Raw genomic sequence first — 25,465 nt, forward strand, 5'->3', positions numbered from 1 at the left:
AACCCACCATAAACATGTCTTTTTTTAAGAGACATGGTATCTTGCTCTGTTGCTGAGGCTGGAGTAGAGTGCTGTGATCATAGCTCACTGCAGCCTTGAATTCCTGGGCTCAAGGGATCCTCCTGCCTCAAGCCTCCTGAGTAGCTGGGACTACAGGCACGCACCACCACACCCGGCTAATTTTTAAAGTTTATTTATAGAGATGGGGTCTTGCTATGTTGCCCAGGCTACTCTCAAACTCCTGGGCTCAAGCGATCCTCCCGCCTTGGCCTCCCAAATTACTGAGATTACAGGCCTGAGCCACTGCGCCTGGCCCTGAGCCACTGCGCCCAGCCCAACATTTCAATATTGAACTAAAAACTTGCAATCTAAGCATTCTTTCTTACCTTAACAGAATTATAAAAAGCTTCAAACACACCCACACTTTTGGCACTGAGCTGGAGGTTTACAGTTCCTTCCATGGTCAAAGACACTCCCTGGTGTTGGACTGAATCCTTACTCGATATGACCACCACGCCAGAGAGCACTTCCTGGGAGAGAAAAGACAGCCACCAATCAAATTAGCATGCTTCCTCCATTCTACCTTGTTTATTAGCAAACGTAGGTCTCCTTCATCATCAATTTGTTTAAAGATCCAGACATTCACTGAGACACCTGGATACCAGGGTGGAGAAGGCCCAGGTCCTGGTAGGGGACAGATGCCCATTGATAATGACGTGGCAGCCTGGACACACCTGACGGGGAGCACCAGGGTGTGGGGATGAGAAACCTCGTCCCGTCACTGCCTCTCAGACATGTCTTCATTCCTGGTTGGGGAATCTCAACAGATGTCTGAATTCAAGAGTGCAAAGAGAAGGGCCAGGGCAAATGTAAGTTTCCAGTGATATCACACATGGGCATGGATGAGGTCCCTTCAAAAGGAACAGAAGAAAATAAAACTCTGTTCATTAGGCTCTTTCTCAATAGCACTGACTGAAATCACAGCACAACTGCAAATGCATGAGTAATTTAACACAATGGTTAGCCTGGTGTCCTTTCTGCCCAGAAATGCCTACTGTGAGCAAGATTGGAGGTTATTGGTGCCACCCACGAGGCAGCAGCTTGCCACTTTCCAGAAGGACTGCCCTGTCCCTGTGGTTCCTGCTCACACCAGGAGGCATCGGCGCCTCCATTCCCTTGGTTCACACATCATCGAGAGACTTCACAACAGATCATCTGTGCATTTATCTGAAGATAATTACTGAGTAATAGATTACGGATAGTAACTGCATTCGCTATTGGAGAGCAGTTTCTTCCTGTCACCATAGAACTGGATGGTCTCAATCTGTTACAGGGGCTCGAGTGGAAGAGGAAATTGAGGGGATGAAATAGCATCAAGCAGAACAGAAAGACTGAATCCACAATCCACACAGAACAACACGTCTCAGGCTGGGCGTGGTGGCTCATGCCTGCAGTCCCAGCACTTTCAGAGGCCAAGGTGGACAGGTTGCTTGAGCCTAGGAGTTTGAGACCAGCCTGGGTAACATAGCGAGACTCCATCTCTACAAATAATAAGAAAAAAAATTAGCTGAGTGTGGTGGCACTCACCTGTGGTCCCAGCTACTGGGGAGGCTGACGTGGGAGAATTGCTTGAGCCTGGGTGGTTGAGGCTGCAGTGAGCTGTGACTACGCTACTGCATTCCAGCCTGGGTGACAGAGCAAAACCTTATCTCAAAAATAAACAGTAAAAATAAAAATTGGCTTGCAGATCAAACCATTAAAAAACATCTGTCCTACTGGTGTTTAAATCTGCTTATCTTTTATTTTTTCTAGTTATCCAGTGAAAAATTTTTACCAAGTTCTTACTTTAACTTGAATTTTGGAAGCAAGAAATATTCTATGTCCCTTAAATGTGCTAAGTATTTTGTTTTTGTTTCCACTCCCCATCCCAAAGCCTTGAAGTCTAATTAAAACAAACACGATCATCTCCATTTTAAGCAATCTTAAGAATAAAATGAGTTCTCCCTGAATTCTGCTTAAAATGGAGATGACTGTGTTTGTTTCAATGTTAATGTTTAACGTTTAATGTTCCTAAAAAATTCCTAAGCAGACTTAAATAAAAATTCCTGTGAAGTAACTTAAATTCTAAGTTTAATTAACATTAATTCTATTAATTTTTTGTATAGCCCAAATTCAAATGGAAATTTAATATTAAAAATTTAGGCCAGGTAAGGTGGCTCATGCCTGTAATCCAGCACTTTGGGAGGCTAAGGCAGGAGGATCACTTGAGCCCAGGAGTTCGAGACCAGCCTGTGCTGCATAGTGGGACTCCTTCTCTACAAATAAAAAAAAATTTTAAATTAGCCAGGTGCGGTGGTGTGCTCAGGAAGCTGAGGGCAGGAGGATCACTTGAGCCTGGGAGGTGAAGGCTACAGTGAGCCATGAATGAGCCACTGCACTACAGCCTGAGTAATAGAGTGAGACCCTGTCTCAAAAAAAGAAAAAAAAATTTAAATCCACTAGTATATTTTTTAAAGTTTACTTGACGAATATGTCCCACAAATAAATGAGACAAAATAATTTGTGAGCTTTATCAATTGAACCATACAGTAGCGCCTGAGGATGGTCCCGTTCCTATGCAGTCATAACCCTTTCCGTCAGTCTCACGGGAACAGGTCTCTGGGTCTCGCTGATGGGCATATTCTAACTATGACATCAGTAAAGCCTTTTCCTTCCTTAATCCCTGCAGCGTAGGAGGAAAAAAGTAGTGACATACCTCGGAAGTAAGCAGAGTAAATATTTTATGACTCCAGACACAATATAGTACAGAAAATACAAAATTAACATTTGTGGATAAATTAGATATTCTTATAATATACAGGTTTATTCAACTCCTACCAATGAAAGAAGGATAGGGAATTAGCCCACCTGAGGCCCAGGGGCCAAGGGATTTAGAAACAGGAGACGGTTTAACAGAGAGGCAAGCTCTGTCTACACAATGCTTGATTGATCCTGGCAGAGGAAGATAGGATACACTGGAAGAACAGAGATTAAGGAAAACCCAAGATCTCACCAAGAACTTCTCCCTCAGATTTTCGTCTAGACTTTCATCAGGAAGACATAAGATTTATGGCTCCAGATAGTACTAATACCTCATCCAACATCACAAGCAGAGGCCTTCAACTAGGGCCATGACTGCAAAGAGGGACCGTTCACAGACTGGCAACGAACCCAGAACGTATACACCGAAATCGTGTGCAGGGTGCTGCTGTTTTGGGAGAAGAGCCGTAGCTTCTGTCTCATCATGGAGGAGGCGCCTGGCCCGGGAAAGGCCATATTGTCAAGTGGGAGGAGGAAGAGGCGCAGCCCCGTGTGGTGTGCGTGCTCATCACAGAAGCCAGCACAGACGCTGGGACCCACTCGCGGCACCAAGAGCCAACCCCTCTTCAGGGTGAGTAAAGGAAAGAGCTTTCACTGGAGGAATGTGAATACTTTTCAGTCATCCAGCCCAGAGACACTGAAAGGAGACGGCAGTCCCGTCCTCCCCTTCTCTGGGTTGTGCTCATCTCTCGAAACTACCTGTTTTTGCCACCAGCAGCTAAGCTATAAATTCCCTCAATCACACCACATCCGAGACTACAGCCCGCACCCTAGAGCTTAACAATGGAGAGCCAATCGCCCATCAGTGCCATTTCTGTAAGCCAATGAGAATTCCTGGCAAACAACTTTGTATCACCCCACTCCCTGTCCCCCTTTCTTTGCCTTAACAACCTACTTGTAACACAGGTGAACGGAGTTCATATCCAGGGTCACTGGGTCTGTATCTTCTGGGCAGCTGTCCTCTCTTTGGCTCGAGTCAGCTCTTTATTATACTTTGTGCCTCAGCTGCTTTGCTTTAGATGGACAGAGGCCATGCACCCAAGAACCACACCACTCAGAGCCTGCTTCGAGGGGCTCCTCCAAGTCCCTGCCCTGGAGGAGCTAAGTCTGGAGAGAGGCCTGAAGCTGCCCATCTTCAACCTCAGCCCAAAGAGCCGCCTGGAAACAAGCATTCCAAAGGCTACTGGCCACCCTTGCTCTTCTCAGCTTTGCTGGCTCTCACAGCGGAAACCACTGGCAAGTTTGTTCAAAGGGGGGCAAAAGCAGCCACATTTTCTAACTTTGTATTCTCTTCTCTTTTTTTTTCCTCATTCACTCTGTCACCCAGGCTGGAGTGCAGTGGCACGATCTGGGCTCACTGCAACCTCTGCCTCCTGGGTTCGAGCAATTCTCCTGCCTCAGCCTCCCAAGTAGCTGGGACTACAGGCATGCACCACCACACCCAGCTAATGTTTTGTATTGTTAGTAGGGTTTCACCAATGTTGGTCAGGCTGGTCTTGAACTCCTGACCTCAAGTGATCCACCCGTCTCAGCCTCCCAAAGTGCTGGGATTACAGGTGTGAGCACCCAGCCTAACTTTGTACTCTCTAAATGTAAAAGGCCACTACCAAACTATACAACTCTTTTTCTTATTTGTTCTCTGGAATAAAATGCCAAAACCATAATTGGAACTCTGGATTTGAAAATGGTGGCATCAAGTCAGCGACCCCTCTTGGCTTCCTGGAAATCACCCAAAGAATGAGAACCAAAACCACAAACTGCATTTTCGGCGAAGCAAGGAGATAGCTAAATACCATGAAATAGGTGGAAGAGCTGTTAAAACAAGTGAAGACTGAGCAGGGGGACGTGATGAAAAACGGAAAGAAGGCCCCCAGCTCTGCAAACGTGCTTCTTCTGGAAAGTGAGGGTACACCTGGGAACAGCTGAGGCCACACCCAGAGAGGCATCCTGTCAACCCGCCCCATGCTGGAAGCAGTCGGTCTCTGCAGTGGTGGAGACAATGAGCCCCTCTGCAAGGAGCAAACGCCCCGCAGCTGGTTACTGCATGGGCTCATGCAAAGTCAAGATGAAAGAAACTCTCACGTAAATCCTCCGGCTATTAGAACACTCCAGCCAGCCTGGTCTAGGAATAAATTCATCTCCTGCAAGGAGAGGTTAAAAGGAACCAGCAGAGGAGCACATGACATCTAATGGATTAAAAAATGAGAGTGGGGAGGGAAAGGAAGGAGGGGAAGTGAGGAAGGAGAGAAATATGAGTGGCAGATGAATGCGAAAGCCAGGTCAGGTCACTATTCTACTTAGATTTTTCAGCAGCTCACTATCTCACGCACACAGTAAGAGCCACAGCGGCCTACAAAGGGGGACCCGCCCTCTCCTTACCTGACGGCCCTCATATGGGGCCCTCTGCTCCCTCGCTCCTGCCCCGGCCCCCTTGCCATTCCTTTCAGAGGCCTGCACATTCCAGCCTTAGGCAACTGCCCACGTTCCTTGCTCCACCTGCTTGTTCTTCTCAGATACCTGCAGGACTCGGTTCCGTGAGCCCACATTTGAAACTGTACTACTCCCTCCCTAGCACTCATTATCCCCCCTCCCTGACTGACTGCGCTCTGTGACACTTTACACCTTCCAAAATAAGACAAAAGTGCCTCCCTATTTTATTTATTGTCTGTCTCCTGCCCCTGAACATAAACTCCACCAGGGCAGAGTGATTGGCAACAGTAGGCATTCAATGAACATTTACTAAATGAATAAATGATCATTCACCAGAAGAAAAATCCATACCATCAAGCAGATGAAAATGGTGAATGTGCATTTCACCATGAATTTGTAAAGTCCGATGAGACAATTGCTTCTATAAAGGATGAACACAAAACAGAGCTATAAGAGCTCAGGGAGGAAATGGTGAGGCAAAAGGAAGAGATAAAAATATAGGAAAGCTCAGAAAAGAAGTAAAAGGAAAAAATCAAACCACCACAGAAAATAAATTTAAAAGGGTCTAAGGATATATGCAGGGCAGAAATGACAAAATCCAAATAAATTAAATGAAAATTTAAGAAAGAATTCAAAAAGAACCACAAAGACAGAGATAAAATTGGAGACAGGTAACAAACACACAGCTATGCCTAATTAAGTTCCAAATAAGAAAACTGAAATAATGAAGCAGAACAAATATTTACTGTGATAATTCAAAAACACTCAAGGGCAAAGGAATTAGGAGCACTCAATGAAAATACTCTGTAGCAAAAGTGTTCTCATTCAAAAAAGAAAATATCCTTTTGGAGTCAGGAAAAAAGATCGAGTCACTCATAAGAGGAAAAGAAACCATATTTCTCCCTAGCAAAATGGAATTCAAAATGCAAGCAGAATGATACAACAATGCTCAAGGCAGTGAAGTGTGACCCTAGAATTTATACTCACCTAATCTGTCATTCCACTGTAACTGAAAGTTTTAAATGTGCAAAAATAAAAAAACCCAACCAAACTAAAAAAAAAAACATATCCCAAGCAATACTATATAAAAGTCCTTCTTGAGGAATGTACTAAATAGTAAACTATAGCTATCCAAGAGATGGCTAGAAAAACTATGTCAAAAGAACCAACTGTGAGGATTAACTCCATTTAATTGTAAGAAGAAGACTGAGATAAGTGATGATTATAATGAAAGAAGAGAATGCAAAATATAAGTCCTGACAATGTAGAATGTAATCGACACTAGCTGGGAGACTAAGAGAACTAGAATCTAGGAAGTAGTATAATGTACATGGCTTTCCCATCTTTGATGGCTGGGATTTAAAAATGTATTATTCAAACCATACTTCCATACTTTTAAGACAGGGTCTTATTGTCGCCCAGGCTGGAGTACAGTAGTGTGATCATAGCTCACTGCAACCTCCACCTCCCAGGCTCCAGTGATCCTCCTGCCTCAGCCTCCTGAGTGGCTGGGACTATAGGCACACACCACCACACCCAGCTAATTTTTGTATTTTTTGTAGAGATGGGGTTTTGCTGTGTTGCCCAGGCTAGTCTTGAACTCCTGGGCTCAAGCAATCCTGCCTTGGCCTCCCAAAGTGCTGGGATTACAGGTGTGAGCCACCGCACCTGGTCTACACTTTTCAGTATGGTAGCTGTAAGCCATATGTGACTATTGAAACTTAAACTTATATTAATAGTTAAAATTCAGGACCTTCCATTTCAAGTGTTTAATAGCCACACTATGGCCAGTGGCTATCATAAGAGACAGAGCAGATAAGAAGTACATTCACATCATCACAGAGAGCTCTACTGGACAGTGCTGATTTAAAGTTAATAAATCAAATAATGTCATACAAATAAACTTAACAGAAGTAAACAACGACGAATACTATAAGTAACTAAGATCAGGTAGCAGCGGGAAGAAAGGGAAAAGGAAAGAGGAAATATGCTAATTTACCATTGTTCACAGCAGGAAATTAATAAATAATGTCTAAAATGTGAAGATTCAGGTACAATAAAAAGTTGCAAGGGTAACAGTTAAAACAAAAATAAAACTCCAGATGACTAGAAAATCATACAAACAACTAAAGCAAACAAGACAGACTGTAAAAAGATGTTTCAAAAGCTACTTAAAAACACATTCCCCCCAACCAAGCAGGAATGACAGAATTAATGCCAAACATATGTCATATTAACAAATGAGCCAAATTAATGCCTATTCAAAAACAGACATTAATATTACATTACAAGGCAAAACCCAATTTTATGTTGTATGACAGAGAAGCACCTAAAATGGCAGGGGTGGATTTGGAAAGGATAAAAAAGAAAGGATAAACAAAGGCAAAGAAAGAAGGCACGGATTGTCATCTTAATATCAGACAATGCTGAATTCAGAGAATGAAGGATTAAACAAGACAAAGGGTACTTTACAATTCTAAAGGAGCAACTCACAATAAAGACTTGTGAGGCCAGGTGTGGTGGCTCATGCCTGCAATTCTAGCACTTTGGGAGGCCGAGGCAGGAGGATTGTTTGAGCCCAGGAGTTTAAGACCAGCCTGGGCAGCACAGCGAGACCCTGTCTCTAAAAAAAGAAAAAGACGTGGTATTATTATCTGTGGATCAAACAGTGTCAACACTTGTAAAGCAAAAACTACAGGGAATAGATTTAAGGAGAAACTGAGTAAAACAAATTCGTTGTGGGAGACGTTAATTTACGGATCATGACCAATAGAGTAGACAGAAAGAAACAAGGATACAGAAGACCTGCGTTACATATCAACAGGGTATAATGAACTGGCATACATAGATCTCTATACCTTGAAAACAGAGATATGCTCTTTTCAGTGTCCATGATATACTTTTAAAAATTGGCCAAACTGATCCCTTAATAAGTCCAATAGGTCTTTCTTCTGGGGGCGGGGCGGGGGGAACAAAGCAAATTATTAAATAATCTAAAAGAAAAACACAAATATCCAAAATAAGAAATAAGAGCGGAAATACTAGAAAAACTGAGGTAATTAAAAGATAATATTCAACACTATTCAACTGTATGTAAGTAAATTTGAAAAGCTAAGTGAATTATTTTTCTGGGAGAATATAATTTATCCAGAATCACTCCAAGGGAGACATGAAGTCCAAGCAAATCAATCATCATAGAAAAAATAAAGTTCTAAATAAGGCCCCCAAACCCGACAGCTTCACAGGAGATCATTCCCTGAATTTTTCTGTGTAAAGAACAGAAAATTCCACTATAAAACTATTAGAAAGCAACGAACTTAAAAAAAAATAAAGCCAACATAACAATGACAGCAAAATAAGACAAACGTCTACACACTCAGAGAGAGAGACAGGAGAGAGAAGAGAGAAAACTAGATTATTCTCATTTGTAAATACCAGTGCAAAGGTCCTAAATAAAATATTAGCAAATGCAATCCAGTAGCAACTTAAAACAACACTATACATAACCAAGTAGAATTCAGTCAAGGAATATAAGCATAGTTTAATAATGAGAAAACTGGTAATACAACTCATATTAATAGCTATTAAGAGAAAAATTATATATAGTCATCTCCATAGATGCTGAAAAGGCATTTGATAAAATTTATGCATTCTTGATAAAATTCTTAGTAAAATAATAGAAGGATGACCAAATATATCTACCTTACCCCAAAGCCAGCATCAAACTTAATGAGAAAACAAGATATCATCCATTTAAGTCAGGAATAAAAGAAGGATGTCCACTATCACCACAATTAACGTTCTGCAAGCACTAGTTAATACAATAAAACTAGAGAGAGAAAGAGGTAATTCAAAGGCAGGAGGTAAAATGATCACTACTTGCACATGATATGAGTGTATACCTGAAGAAACCCAAGGGAATCCACTGAAAAACTACTATCAACATGAAGAGAGTTTCAGAAAAGATGACAGCTGGGTACAAAATTAACACAGAAAAACCAATAGGTATCACATATAAACCAACAACTAGTGAGAAGATACAATGGAAGAAATGGCCTTATTTTCAAAAGGAACAAAAAGTTAAAATATTATACATCAATTTCACAGGAAATGTCTAAAACTCCCAGATGACAAAACTTAAAACATGCCTGAAAGCCACAAAAGAAAATTTGAAGAAATGGCCAACCATGCCGGATTTTGAATGGGAAAGATTTAATGCCCTTAACAAGTCTACTTTCCCAGAAGTTGGTTTATAAAGGCAACCTAATCTTAAAAGAAAATAACACCACAATTGTTTTTCTTTTTGAGGGGGAGATGGCGGGAGTGGGAGGGATACACTAGACAAGCTGATTCTGAAGTTTATATGCAATGATAAATCTGAAAAGAAGAAAATTGGAGAAACTAGCCCTGTGAGATATTACAACGCTACTATAATTTACAAGGTGTCGTATAGGACACATGTTCAGGCTGAAAGATCAATAGAACAAAAGTCTAGAAATAGACCCAGGTAGTATGGGAAGCTAATGTTTGATAAAGGTAGCATTTAAAATCCTTAGGGAAGAGAGGGAATATTCAGTAAGTGATACTGGGAAACTGGCCAGAGAACTCAACCAAAAAAAATTAAGTTGGGCCGGGCAGGGTGGCTCATGCCTGTAATCCCAGCACTTTGGGAGGCTGAGGCAGGCGGATCACCTGAGATCAGGAGTTCGAGACCAACTTGGCCAACATGGTGAAACACCATCTCTACTAAAAATACAAAAATTAGCCAGGCATGGTGATACATGCCTATAGTCCCAGCTACTTGGGAGGCTGAGGCAGGAGAATCACTTGAACTCAAGAGGTGGAGGTTGCAGTGAGCTGAGATCACGCCACTGCACTCCTGCCTGGGTGATAGAGTAAGACTGTCTTAAAAAAAAAAAAAAAATTAAGTTGGACCATACTGAAACTTTTTGTGTAGGACAAATGTAGCAAATACTTAAATGTAAAAACTGAAATAATAAAAGTTTTGGACAAAACCATAGAGAATAATTTTTATCATATCAAAGTGGGAAAGGCCTTTCTATGAATGCCTCAAAACTCTGAATAAATATGACCACAAATATGACTATGAACAATACCACTATATAAATGATAAACTAGGTAAAATACCTACAACTTAATATAACAAATTAGCAAAGGTCTGATTTCCCTAATATTTTAAGAACGCCTAAAAGAAATCAATGAAAGGCCGGGTGTGGTGGCTCACGCCTGTAATCCCAGCACTTTGGGAGGCCGAGGTGGGTGGATCAGGAGGTGAGGAGTTCAAGACCAGCCTGGCCAAGATGGTGAAACCCCATCTCTACCAAAAATATAAAAATTAGTCAGGTGTGGTGGTGCACGCCTGTAATCCCAGCTACTCGGGAGGCTGAGGCAGAAGAATCACTTGAACCCGGGAGGCGGAGGCTGCAGTGAGCCGAGATCACGCCACTGCACTCCAGCCTGGGCAACAAAGTGAGACTCCGTTTCCAAAAAAAAAAAGACATCGATGAAAAAGATAAATAACTCAGAAGAAAAATGAAAAAAAAGGGCAAATGATCTGAACAAAGAGCTCACAGAAAAGGGAATGCAGTTTGTTCCTAAACACAGAAAAATATGCTCAATTTCAACAAAAATATGATAAATAGCAATTAAAACAAAGATAAAAAAATGTCATTACATTGTGTTGCCAGAGGGGAGGCAATAAGCCTTCTCTGCATTGCTGGGGATAACCTGAAATGTTGCAACCTCGTGCGGGCTATTTGGCAAGACCAAAAACATTTTACAAACACATGGGCCCAGCAGATACATTTGCAGATGTGAGATGACTTATGAACATAGTTATTCACTGCAACACTGTTTGTAAATAACAAAAGATGGTCGACAAACTAAATTCCAACAATAGGAAAATTGTGAGTTTTCTTTCAACAATGTGGAGATCATTTACACTAGTACATATGGGGATGCAGGGCTAGTTTCCTTCATTTATCTTAAGAACTGACTCCTTATTGCATATGAATCAGCATGTCCAGTCTACGCCCCCTCACTCCCATACATTCTACTTTTTTTAAAAATTTAAGCTGTATATTGCACCATTTGTGAAAAAGGGGAAGAAAAAGCACATTTGTACATATTTACTTGTAGATGCATACAGTATCTTTGGAAGGAATCACAAGAAATTGATAGCGGTGGTTGCCCCACAGGAGAAGCCCTTGATGAATAGGGTGGGTGAGGCAGGGGGTATCGATCTTGAAATTCATGAATGTTGAACCCTGTGAATTGATTACCTATTATAATGAATCCATTTTTAAATAAAACAAAATTCCAGAGTGGGTAGCCTTTAGACCTCAATGTACAAAGTTCTAAGCCTCTTAAATTTTGATAACCTATAGGCCTAATAGTCTCTCCTCAGGAAAAGATCTGAAGATTGTGTGTTAAAAAGTCACATTTCTTTGGATTAGTTCTTATTTTGGCCTTGAACACAACTGCTAGAAAAGTAAAAGCCTCTCAATGCCTCAGCCATTCTCTCTGCAATGCTTTTCCTTTCCAATGGTCCTGGCAGTGGGATGCACCATGACAGCCCATCTTCGTTCCCCACAGTCGTGTGCATATATCTGAACAAGGCCTTCCCTCCTAAACCACCTGAGATTCTGCCATCCCATTTGGTCTAAAGATCCGGTACACCTATAGTGAGATGCCTTTTTATTTACCAATGAGGACCAAATGCACTAAGTACTCAACTAACATGAAAACAAAACACCAAGGTAAGTTACTGAGCTAGGTGGGAAAACATGAGTGAGACAATTAATTGCTTGTTGAAACACTCTACCCTTTCTTAGTAGCACTGAGAGACCCATTTTGATTAGAAAGCGGAAATCAGAAACATTAAAGAGATTTCAATGTGTTAGGTATCCCCATCTCCACTATTTTATATAACTGTTTCCATCTTGTCTGAAAAAACAGGATAAACAATCCTCAGATAGTTCTCCACATGGTAAGTAATGGCCAGTATTATGTGAAATTTACTTAAGTTCCAGGAAAGAGAATTTTGCATGGAATACACCATCTCCAAACTATCATTTAAACTGAGATACTCCAATGCAGTTCATTTCCTGGTACAGAAACAAACAAACAAACAAACAAAGACAATGCCACTCAGCAACCCCATTCCTAGATTTTAAAACCCAAGTGAAATGAAAGCTATGTTCACAGAAAAATCATGCCCAACTGCTTCTGGGAGCTTTATTCATAATCACCCAAACGTCTTCTACAGGTGAATAGATGAACGAACTGTGATACATCTATGCAAGGGTGGACAACTCGGCCATCAAAATGAATGAACTATTAACACACAACCTGGATGAATCCGAACGAAATGCATTACGCTAATGATAAAGCCAGATTCAAAGGCTACAAAGCACATAATCATATTTATGCCAGTTACGTGACATTCTGGAAAAAGCAAACTATAGGGACTGAAAACGGGCTACAAAGGAACACAAGGGAATTTGGGGGGTGTCAGATCTGTTCCATATCTTGAATTGTGGGTGGCTACAGTCTCAAGGAACTTTATACTGAAAAGAGTCATCTACTGTTTGTAATTATACCTGTTTTTAAAAAACACAGAAATTATCATGTATAGGAGGAAACAGTTATATTACTTTCTGGACAATTGAGTCATATTCTAAAATTGATTAACGTTTAAGTAAAATCTACAAAAGTTAGTTCACTAGCAATGAAACTGTAACAAAATAACAAGATATCAATTTACATGGCTTACGTACATGTGCTGCCAATATAGAGAAATAATACCATCATTTGACAACTTTGTTGGCATGCTTGCTGTGTCAGACACTGTTTTAGGCACTTGGACATGGCAGGGAACACAACAGGTGAAGCCCATGCTCTGGGGGCTTATGTTTTAGTATCACATTCTGGGGCAGAACCAACATGGTAAAACATAGCTGGTTCCTTCTACGTATGGTATAGTATACACACAGGCGTCAATACTAAGTAAAATGGGCTGACAAAAAGCATACTGTCCAATAGTGTGATGTGAAACTTCAAGATCTGAAACTTTCTTGAGAGCCTGGAAAAGAAACTGAAGCCACTGAATAAAAGTTTAGAAGAAAGGGAAAAATACTATTCATAAAAAGTAAACATTAATAAAAGTAAGTATATGCAGGGTCTTTAGCAGCAGAGTATTAAATTCTAATCATGGTGTGTTGCATGGCTTCAGGAGTTAGATAGCACATATTAACAAAATTATGTTAATAGAGACTACCTGATTTCAGATTTCAATAGGATGGAGCATCCCTAGTCTGAAAATCTGAAATCTGAAACGTTCCAAAGTCCAAAGCTTTCTGGGCACTGACATGACATTCAAAGAAGACCCTCACTGGAGCATTTCGGATTCTGGATTTTTGGATTAGGGATGCTCAACCATTAAGTATCTACAAATACTCCAAATCTGAAAAAATTCCAAAATCCAAAACACCTCTAGTCCCAAGCATTTCAGATAAGGACTATTCCAGAAATAACATTCCAACTTGTAGGTTTACAAAGTTGACATTCGTTTGGAACTACTGGCATAAGTGCATGTAAAGACTCCAGACTAAAAACCAAACATTTAGGAGGGCTCCAATTACAAAGGAGCCTGGAACTGGCATAATTACAGGCCAAAGTAATAACCGTGGAACACAGGGAGTCCGCCAAAGAAAATGCTCTGTAGAGCCAGCCCACACTTACATATGAACAACCAAAGAGCCAGCAGATTGAAATCCCAGTCAGAGTGAAATCATGTATGAATCACGATAGTGCAGCGTTCAAATCCAAGCCAGGATGCAGGCAAACTTCAGAGTAGAGGACAAGAGATGAGTCTAGCGGCAAATGAGGCTAACAGCCTAAAGGGCCCTTGTTAGAAAGCAAGAGCACGGCTAGGTGGGGTGGTTTGCACTGTAATCCCAACCCACTTTGGGAGGCTAGGATGGGAGGATCACCTGAAACCAGGAGTTTAAGGCTGCAGTGAGCTATGATTGTGCCACTGTGCTCCAGCCTGCGTAACAGTGCAAGACCCCATCTCTAAAATAAGTAAGTAAAGAAAGAGCTCAGGCTGGGTGCGGTGGCTCACGCCTGTAATCCCAGCACTTTGGGAGGCCAGGGCAGGGGAATCACCTGAGGTCACGAGTTCAAGACCAGCCTGGCCAGCATGATGAAACCCCATCTCTACTAAAAATACAAAAAATAGCCAGGCATGGTGGCGGGCACCTGTAATCCCAGCTACTTGGGAGGCTGAGGCAGGAGAATTGCTTGAACCAGGAGGCGGAGGCTGCAGTGAGCTGAGACATTGCATTCTGCCTGGGTGACAAGAGCAAAACTCTGTCTAGAAAAAAAAATAAATAAAAGAAAAGAAAAAAAGAGCTCAGCAAAAAGAGCACTGTAGGGTAGATCACGTGTTAATTAAGCAGTACGGAACAGGGTCTCTGCTTCAGGTTAATCCAGGGTAGGCTCTGGGGACAGATCACCTAAGGCTGCTCTATGAAACTACTGTGAGATGCGGAGAATGTCATGTGGTTAATTCTGGGCATTGTTCATGGGGCAGTAGAGGAGAAGGGGCAGAAGACATTTTTGTATTAGTTGCATTTTCTTAGCAAGTAAAAATATACATTTTCAATTTACAAAATGGTTTTTTAAAATCTGAAACACATAGTCAAACTATCATGACTGTATTTTCTTAGATTAGAAAAAGCTTAGTTTTTTTACTGATGATTACTGAAGAATGGGATTTCTGCCCATCGGCTCCTAATTTTCCATTGACGGGACTGCTGCTCCTTTCCCAAAGGTGAAGATTTGGGTTTTAGAGAAATTGTGTTAAATAATTCTTTCTGATAAAACAAAGGAAGAGCTAATTTTGGGCTGAAATCATGCCTGGCATGTGACAGTAAAACCATAAACGTAAATAAGACACTGTCATGGGGGAACGGTAGTGAGGATGAAGAGACCTCGGCCATCACTGGAAAGCATGTGAGCCAATGCTACTGGCCACCAGAGACCTGCCCAATGGATCAGAGCACACACAGCAGGTGTAACCCTCACAGCTACCCAGAGGTCAATTCTGTCTGAGCATCAGTAATCCAGGGTCAGGACAGCTTGTTCCTATCAGAAGCAAAAGGGCCACAATCTCATGTTGTCCTTCCCAGCTCAAGTTCCCAGGACAAGTAAGTAGGACAACAGTGAAGGTCTCCAGAGGCCACCAGCTTTTGCTGAGACTGCTAGTCCAAGAGCCCCAGCTGAGTAAATTCTCAAGGAGGAAAATGGCAGAAACTATCCAAGGATAGTCAGTAAACTGGTGGGTCTGTACCTTTTTGGCTTAAATGCTCCAGTAAATAAAGGCAAAATATTTAAAGCCTCATTCTATGCACTGCATTTTTTTTTTTTTTTTTTTTTTTTTTTTTTTTTTTTTAGATAGAGGCTGGAGTGCAGTGGTGCAATCTCAGCTCACTATAACCTCCGCCTCCCAGGTTCAAGTGATTCTCCTGCCTCAGCCTCCTGAGTAGCTGGGATTACAGGTGCCCGCCACCACACTAGGCTAATTTTTGTATTTTTAGTAGAGACAGGGTTTCTTCATGTTGTTCAGGATGGTCTTGAACTCCTGACCTCAGGTGATCTGCCTGCCTCGGCCTCCCAAAGTGCTGGGATTACAGGCATGAGCCACCGTGCCTGGCCCTAGGCACTGCATTATATCTGAAAGCTAACAGAACTTGTAAGTTTTGACACAGGACCAAATTAAATGGGTTGGCATGAAAAAACTTCAACTTTGTTGCCTCTCACTGGTCACGACATCCTATAACTAATACTTTACAAGAGAACCACTGGCCGTAGGCCTGTGAAGACACCTCAGCAGCCACTTTGGGATGTGAGGAAGAGTCAGGGAAGGGAGGGAGGAAATAGATATTCTCACTTAAAGTAGAACAGCTCTGCTTTTATCTGTTTATAAAATAAAGTATTTTAATATGTATTATTAAAATTGACATTAGAATTTTATATAAGACTTCATTTAATAAAAGGGTTTCATTGCTTTTTTGGAAAATCTTTATGCTAAACGATGTTCATTTTATTGACTTATTTATAAGGAAACAACCATTTGTAACTTACCAGATGAAAGGTAAAATCTATTTTCTATCACCTTGGAAAGGCACTATTTCTCTGAGCCTGGATTTGTTTTCTGCCAACAAGTGATGGCACAAGCTCTCTATTACAGAGAGTAAAAAGCCCAGGCAGTCTTTTTCATGGCTGCTCACCATGTAAACATGTCCATAAAGTGTTCTGTGTAGCTAAGTTAGAGGACAATAAGAAGTATTTTACAAAAATTACATCTTTACATATTTGCGTTTGTATGACATACTTTTTTCTTTTATTCGTGATAATAAAGTTTTACCATTTTATAATTTAAAAATGTAAATATGGAGTTGGGCATGGTGGTTGGGAGGCTGAGACCAGAAGATCGCTTGAGCCCAGGGGTTTGAGACCAGCCTGGGCAACATGCAGAAACCCTGTCTCTGCAAATAAAAAATTAGCCAAGCGTGGTAGCACGCACCTGTAATCCCAGCTACTCGGGAGGCTGAGGCAGGAGAATCGCTTGAGCCTGGGAGGTGGAGGCTGCAGTGAGCTGAGACTGTACCACTGCACTCCAGCCTGGGTGACAGAGTGAGGGTCTGTCTCAAAAAAACAAAACAAACAAACAAAAAAAAAAAAACAAAAAAAAGCAAATATATGTAAAAATAGGAAGTGCGGTTTCCTAAAATGAGGTCTGTAAACAACTGATCTAGAAAATGTTCTGGAAAAAGTAAAAAAGGATCAGGATCTGATGTCAACTGACCTCTCCCTGAGCTCTGGACAGGCAAACAGGCAAGGTTCCCTCTGAGGCCGTAGCGGCTTCTCGTGGGCGAGTCCCTGTTCGCAGGTGACGTGTGGACCACGCTCTTCCGAAGCGTCTGGCCTGTGTGCTCTCGGGGAGGGGACGCAGGTCAGCCCACCTAGCTGATGGCTAACAAGTCAGTCTGTTTTCTGAACGGAAGCTTAAACCTAGAAAAGTAACTGGGTTGGGGTGGGGGTGTAGCCACATGCAGTAAAAGCACTGCCTGTCTGTATAACAACGACCTGATTAAAAAAGGAACGCGTGAAATGGGGAGCGTTAGGGCGTCACAAACTCCAGTGTGGTTGAAATGAAAGCGGAAAGCAACTGGCAAACTGGCTTCCCCTTACAGCTTTTCACAACCCTGCCTTGCTCATGGTCAGCCCCAAGAAAGGGCGGAAGAAAGGACTGGAGGGGAGGGAAAGGAGTGGGGAGCGAGGGTACCAGAGGCGTGGGAGGACGGGGACAAAGGGGCAGAAAGGGCAATGGCAGCCACAACTTCCCAGGACGGGGCAGCTGGGACCGGCGGAAAGGAAAGTCGGCGTTAGCTGGATTGGAAACTGAGTCCATACAGAACGATGGGCTCTGCTGCCTCCGGGTGGGGCACCAAGCGGGGAGCGGGGCCACGAGGCAGGGGACAGTGAAGCACCATGCAGCGCCCACCAGCCGGCAGCGCCCACCAGCCTGCGCTGCGCTGCACATGGTACCCGCGGCCCCAGCTGGCCAGTGTGTGGCGGAGATGAGACCCTCGCGAAGAGACTAAGCGGCCACAGCAGGGGGAAGGGTTGCTCACATAACCCCATACTGTTCACACTACGAGGTTAACTGCCGTGAGATCTGCCTGCAGCCAGCAGAAACCCGTTCTAGGAAAACGTTGCCCAGCGACTTCAGTGAGTGCCACTGACCCGGGCGCCTCCGCCCCGGGGTCCGGCAGCAGCACCGATTGCGCAGGAGGCACCTTGCAAACAACCTTTCCTGATCCGCGCTGCAGTTCCCAGGCCGGTTGCAGCCGTTTCACAGAGACTGCGCACATAAAGCGTCTCCGTGCCCTGCCATTCACCTTTCGACATACAGAGCCGCAACCCCTCTTTTCAGTGTTAAAACCTGGCGCCAAAATGAACATGCGATGTGACGTGTTCCCTCTGCGCATGCGCCTGGCATTCCCAGCACCCCGAACCTGATGAACGCGCGGTGGGGACCCCAGGCTTCCGTGCTTTCGTTTTCCTGGAAGCTACGTGTCCTCAGTCTACATATTGTTACCTGGAAAATAAAGTTTTCTCCTTTTTCCTTCCTTTGTTAACAGGCAGAAGGTGTAGGCTGCAGGTTTCGGGCCTAAGAGAGGGCATGGCTGGCGACACGGAGTAGACTCCTAGATGACATAACGGAGGCGAGTCTGCACCGGGGACTCGGCATTAGGAGGAGGCAGAGGAAAAGCCCACCACCGTGGCCAAGGGAGATCTAGCAAGCAGCTTGCAGGGGGTGAAGGGTGTGCAGAACAGGCTGAGACCTGTCCAGTATCGAAACACGCCGCGGTGGTCAAGCAGGCTTTACCATGCTCAGGCGCAGGCTGGTACAAGATTTGCAGCAACAAACACCAAGTGGACAACTACATGAACACTTTTGATCGCATCCTAGTTTTCAGACAATCTCGGATAATTCTGAAAATGCTTCTTATGCATTATATAAGAGTTTAGGTTATGATTTAACAGACAAGCTTTTTCAGGAGTATTAGGTTATTAGCAGAAAAAGAGACCTACTTAAAGTTTGGATGACTGTATTCCTAAAAGGTTCATACCTCTCAAAATTACCTTAAGATCTCTCCTGGCTTAAAGATTTAAATTTTCATACCCTAAGTCCTTACAACAAGCATTCACTGTTATAACTGATCATTCATTTACTAAGAATCCAGCAGGTTAAAGTAGAATATTTAAGCTTTAAAAAAAAAAAAAAAAAACTAGCATTTTAGCTTTGCTTTCTTCATAATAATGAACTGTTATGTATAGTGTTTCTCCTTTTTTTTTTCATAAGAAATTATGGGCATGCCAAATTAAGGTAGTATTGAGGTTCTTAAGGTAACAGTACTCAGTCCACAGTGTATAAATTTCTTCTCATTGTAACCTGGCTATGCTGGGGAGTAAATCTCTTATTTATGTTTTTCACAACCATAATATTTAACAATGTCATTTTCATGAGTACATGTGCCAAAATTTAAGAATGTAAAACATTCTGGATTTATAAAAACAAATGAATTATATTTACACTACAGAAAGATTTACTGCAGGATTTTTCTAACCAATAAGCTCCCCTACAGCGTTCCAAGACACAAAGTAATTTACAATGCATTTGTGTCCAACTTTTTGATCAAGAACACATCTGCTGCACTAAGCAAAGGAGTTGCAGCAACACCAAAATCACACTTGGCTCTCACAGCCAAAATCGCCGTCACCTCCGTATGTTCTCCTTGGTCACTGACTCTCCTTCCTCCAAGTAGACATAGACAGTGGGCACATATTTGACAATCTATGAAGCATCTGACAAGCACTCATTATGCCATTTGGAGGGTGTACTAACGTAACTAGCATTGTGGCACACAAAGGGCAATTCTAAGGGTCAACAGACTTCGGAGCGTGGAAAAGAACATGACAATGCCACCACCTATTACTGCGGCCCCCACGAGGTGTTGGAAGCTAGGATAAGTGTCTTAAAACATTATCTCATTTAATTTTTAAAATACAACCTTTGAGTAGGTATCATCTCCATTCTACAGATGAGAATTAAGACCCGGGGAAGGCACAAAGAATCCTGGATTTAGGAATGAAAAGATGCAACTTCAAATATTTGCTATCATCAGTCCCCCTGGCATGTCCCTGAATTCTCTGGGCCTCAGTCTTCTGAACCACAAAACGGAGAAAACGCTACCTCTTAACAGTATATGGAGGATTAAAGCACTCTGTGAGCTGGAAAAGGCTATCCTAGTCTACCTAGTTATAAAACAGTATTAGTTAGGTGTTTCCATGGGAAATTTAATCTTTCACTGGAAGTAGTGAATTAGGGAATGTTTAACACAATTCCTGATTATCTCATATCACCCATGGGTCTTTGGAAACAGAAGTCAAGTTTTTAGGCCAGGCGTGGTGGCTCATGCCTGTAATCCCAATACTTTTGTCAGGCCAAGGCAGGAGGATTGCTTGAGGCCAGGAGTTTGAGACCAACCTGGGCAACATAGCGTGATTTCATCTCTATCTTAATAAAATACTTAAAAAAAGAAGTTTTCTACCGAAGTGGAAGGATGCTTAGGGAGAAGGTCCCCAACAGCAATGCTGCAAGCTTGGAGAAAGGGTCTATATGCACGCTGAGCCACAGGAACTGGGATGAAGACCCTGGAAAATCAAACCTTGGACAATTTTCTATTATATTCCATTCCTGAATCAGAGAGAAAACCATATTTATAGGAATTCTGGAATCTCTACTCCCAATTTATTTGAATCATGATCTTAAGAATGACTATTTTAAAGCAAATACAAGTAATGGTGGGTGCAATGTGTAGCTCTGGGGCTATGTCAAAATAAGAATAAATCTTATCAACATCTGTCTGAAATTGATACCTAGAATATTATTTATAATTACGAAGCAAAACCCATAATGTGCCTACAATACCATAGTTGCCCGTCAATGCATTTATAAAACTATCAGTCTTCTGCATTTTGTTTAAATGTTTTAGGGCTTCAACTCATCATTTAATAAAGTTTTTGAGCACCTATTAAGTGGTGAGTACTGCCAGGCCCAGGAATACAAAGATAAACAAAACCAAATATTTTAATTGAGTGGACTAATAGAACAAAGTCACTACAACAGAGGTAATCAGTGCAATGACAGCAGTATACACAAAATGTGTTTGTAAACTATTGCCAGTTACTACTAAATTACAGAAAACATTCCCATGTTATTCTGTTCACTTTGTTTCCTTCACTGTGTAGAAGTTTTTTAGCTTGATGTGATCCCATCTGTCCATTTTTGCTTGGGTTGCCTGTCCTTTTAAGGTATTGCTCAAGAAATCTTTGCCCAGACCAATGTCCTGGAGCATTTCCCCAATGTTTCTTTTAGTAGCTTCATAGTTTCGGATCTTCTAAGTCCTTAGTCCATTTTGATTGTCATTCCCATGTTATTTTGTCTTTTCCTGACAATTAGACTTGACATTCCGTTATCCCATCACAATCTCACTTTCTTGTTAGTTACTCTTTTTGTAATTCTGCTTGTAAGAAAGTTTCTAAAATTTAAATATTAAAATTAGGAATTTTTGTAAGGCTATGGGTGACAAGAGTTGTTGCTATAACAGAAACTGAAGCACACATTTCTATACAACTCATGTCAAAAAAAATGGAAATTAGAAGATATTTTAAGTTGTACAATGATAGAAAATACTACCAATCAAATCTTGTGGGACACAATTTTCAGACTTGGCAGTGAAGCATTATCTCGGGGTCCTCTGACATTCCCACAGTGCATGAGGTTACCAAACCATGAAACCTCATCAAGGTCCTTTGGAGCAGGGTCTTCTCCCAGAATCTAGATGGAGTGATCCTACTTCCAGTCTCCTCTCCAGCAGGATGTGGGTAGGGTTACAAGGATTTGCATTACAATAATTCACTCACCTATTAAAAAGAAAAATAAAACTTAAGGTACGAAGTACTACTTAGAGTAGTACTTAGTGGGAAATGTCTACATTTTTAAAAAGGAGGCTACAATTCAATATGCTGAACAGCCAACTTACAAAGTTTAAAAAAAAAGAACATAATAAACCCTAAGAAAACAAATATTTTGGAAAGACAGTCAACCTAAGTCACATTAAAAAACTGCTGTTGCTGCCAGATTAGATGAGGATGAGCGACTATAAACACCTGGTCAACCAAGTAAAAGAAACAGTCTACAGGACTCAGGTTGCGTCCCAAATGTCTGCAAGCTCTTCTTCACTAGGTTTACACTGTCTATTCCTCATGACTGAAACCAGCAGTGCATGGTGGGCACTTAGTTTAACACTCAGTTTTCAAAACTAGGTTTGATGAAGCTCCAGAAGGGCCCCCAGCTTCTCCCTTTTCCCTCCAGATGACTATACCCTACTTTATGCTCCTTCATACATCACAGATGCTCTTATTTGAGCACTTGATCATCTTTTTAATCATCTTTTATTTTATATATTTGCCTATCTCTACTAACCTGTAACCCTCATGAGATCAACATACATTGGCTGAATGAAGCTGATTGATTAAATAATATAAAAAAGAATGGGACTGATGAAAATGTTAATATGAAAAGGTATCCAAGATAAAGGTACATTATTAAGCAAGAGAACAAGTTGCGTGTGTGTGCACACGTGTGTCTGGAACACTACACAAATCATCAGTGGATACGTCCAAGGGCAGAACAGGGAGTCAGGAAGAGTAAGGAGACTTCACTTTTCATTTTACCTTGTTCTGTAGCACGTTAATTTTTTTTTTTTTTTTTTTTTGAGACAGAGTCTTGCTTTGTTGCCCAGGCTGGAGTGCAGTGGTGTGATCTTGGCTTACTGCAAACTCTGCCTCCCAGGTTCAAGTGATTCTCAAACCTCAGCCCCCCAAGTAGCTGGGATTACAGGCGTGCACCACACCCAGCTAATTTTTGTATTTTTAGTAGAGATGAGGTTTCGCCACATTGGCCAGGCTGGTCTCGAACTCCTGGGCTCAAGTGATCTGCCTACCTCGGCCTCCCAAAGTGCTGCGATTACAGGTGTGAGTCACCACACCCAGCTGGGATACTACATTTTAACGTTTATATTTTTTAAATGCTTCAACTGTAATTTTTAAAAAATCATTTTGTCAATGAGTATTTTTTCTTAAAAAAAAGGTCAATTTTAAATCTAAGTATAACTTAGGTTTTTCTGGTGTCCACAGAATCAAGCCATTTTCAAATGCTTCCACAACTAAGATACTGAAAAGCACAATAACAGAATCAGCATATATTCAAAGTAGAAGTCATATCAGTCTCTTTTTATTGAAATATCACAATGTTATTCACAGCACTCCTAGGAAATGAATAACAACATTTCTATATTACAAATTCCTCCATTTTGCATAAATGGCCACTCCTAAGGAGGCAGAATAATAGAGTGTTCAATGGACATGCTTTGAACTGGAACTGATCTGAGTTGGAATCCAGACTCTGTCCAATTAGTCGGGTGAAGTTCTTCAACTTGTCTAGTTGGGTTATGAAATTCTTCAACTTGTCTAAGCCTCCATTTCCTCATTAGAAAAATGAGAGTGATACTGCCTGGCTGTCAAACCCTACCCCAGAACTTCTGCTGGAACATAAGCTTGCCTTATGTGCTTACACTGACAAACACGTTTCACTTGAAAGACAATCACTTAATGACCTGAAGCCTGGGATAGTACTGCTTAGGATCAGGCTAAAGTAGGTGGCAGTCACCTCAAGCAACCCATAAGAATTGTAGGCATGGTGCTCTGGCAGGTCCATAGGTAAGTCAAATCTTTGGTAACTGAATCTTTACTGTCACTGTTGAGATGTACAGAGAAAAGAGAAAATGTGTATGCTATCAGCTCCATTGCAGCCAGCTAAGGGTGAGGAGGATAGGAGAGAAGGGCCGCTTCTCCCACAAGCACAGCGCGAACTAGATGTGACACATGCACTGTCTGCAGTCAATGAGGCCTCCTCAGGGACCAGACAGCAAGGATCCTGCTACGCGAGGCTTGGAAAACAGCCATGACAGTGCTGGCTGCCTACTCCACCTACCCTGAATTACAGATCATGGAGTCTAGCACATGAGTCATGGGCACACATGTCAGAGATTTTTGTCAATTGATTAATTAGTTTAATAACTTTCTCTTTTCTGTCGCCTTTTAAAAAAACATAGCAACCATCTATTTGGAAGTTATACTGGTTTTTCTTTTATATTCACCATATAAGGTTTCATTTAAAATGCATGTAAGTATAAAAAGTGACTGAAGGTTGAGAGAAGCTGCCTTCAGCCATCAATTGCAGATGCTGTTCCTGATACTAGCACCAGGAGATGTAGTCTAAGGGACAGAGCTGACTCTGTCTTCAACTCTGTGACCCGCAGGAAGTGGTCCTGGCTGTGTATGACTTCTGCTGGGGCAACTTTACCATTCCACTGCTTGTGTCTTTTCTAATGTACTTTTCATTACTTGTATCATATTTAAAACCACAGAAAATATCTCAGCATCCCAGCTGGAGTAACATTTCTGAAGAGAACATGCTAACTTGTTAATGAAATAATGAATACTAAAGTTAAATGCATATATAGTCTCCTGTCACTGCCCTCCCATTGTTATTCTGAAACATTTCCAAGCTCCAGAAAAGTTATGAGAATACAAAGTAGTGGAAAAATTGGAACCGTCACACAGTGCTGGTAGACTGTAAAGTGGTGCAGACATTTTTGGAAAATAATTTGGCAAGTCTTCAAAAAGTTAAAGTAGCTCAGCAAAATCCACTCCTAGGTATATATCCAAGAGAAATGAAAACATCCTCTCACATAAAAACTTGTACTAGAATGTTCATAACATTATTAATAGCGAAAAGGTAGAAATAACTCCAATGTCCATCAAGAGACCAGTGGTTAAACAAAATATGATCTATCCATACAATGGAATATTATTCAGCCACAGAAAGGAATGAGGAACTGACTCATGCTATGACAAGCATGAACACTGAACATTACTCGAAGTAAAAGAAGCTTGTCAGTCAAAAGGGCCACATAGTGTACGATTCCATTTATATGAAATGTCAAGAATAGGCAACTCCAGAGACAAAGTCAATTTGTGACTGCCAGGGGTCAGGAGGGAGGGGGAATGAGGAGTGACAGCTAATGGGTTCAGGGTTTCTTTTTGGGGTGAAAATGTTCTAGAATTAGATCGTGGTGATGGATGTGCAACTCTGCAAATACACTAAAAAACTACTGAATTGTATACTTTCAAAGGGTAAATTTCGTATTTTAAATTCTCTTTATAAAGCTGTTTTTAAAAAGAATACAAAGTAGACCCATGTAGCTTTTAACTTCATTCAGCAATTGTTAGTATTTTGCCACATTCACTTTCTTTCTCCTATACACATATGTGCATAAACATATGTGCACAGTTTACGGCTTGACACACTTTGATCCTAAATACTTCAGCATGTGGAGTATTCTACATAACCAAAATATAAATATTACACTGGAGAAATTCAACACCAATACAC

General features: G+C 41.6%; 1 protein-coding gene across 2 annotated transcripts in view; it reads right to left on the reverse strand.

The window, feature by feature from the left end:
• VPS26C (VPS26 endosomal protein sorting factor C) overlaps positions 1-25,465 on the reverse strand; it is a 46,712-nt gene that overhangs the window by 16,778 nt on the left and 4,469 nt on the right. For both annotated transcript variants that reach the window (XM_003823945.7, XM_034948223.3), the window contains exon 2: positions 387-530. In XM_003823945.7, the coding sequence (XP_003823993.1) occupies positions 387-530 (144 nt within the window). The remainder of the gene's footprint in view (positions 1-386; positions 531-25,465) is intronic.

This window comes from Pan paniscus, chromosome 22 (assembly GCF_029289425.2).
Source record: "Pan paniscus chromosome 22, NHGRI_mPanPan1-v2.0_pri, whole genome shotgun sequence".
NCBI lineage: Eukaryota > Metazoa > Chordata > Mammalia > Primates > Hominidae > Pan > Pan paniscus.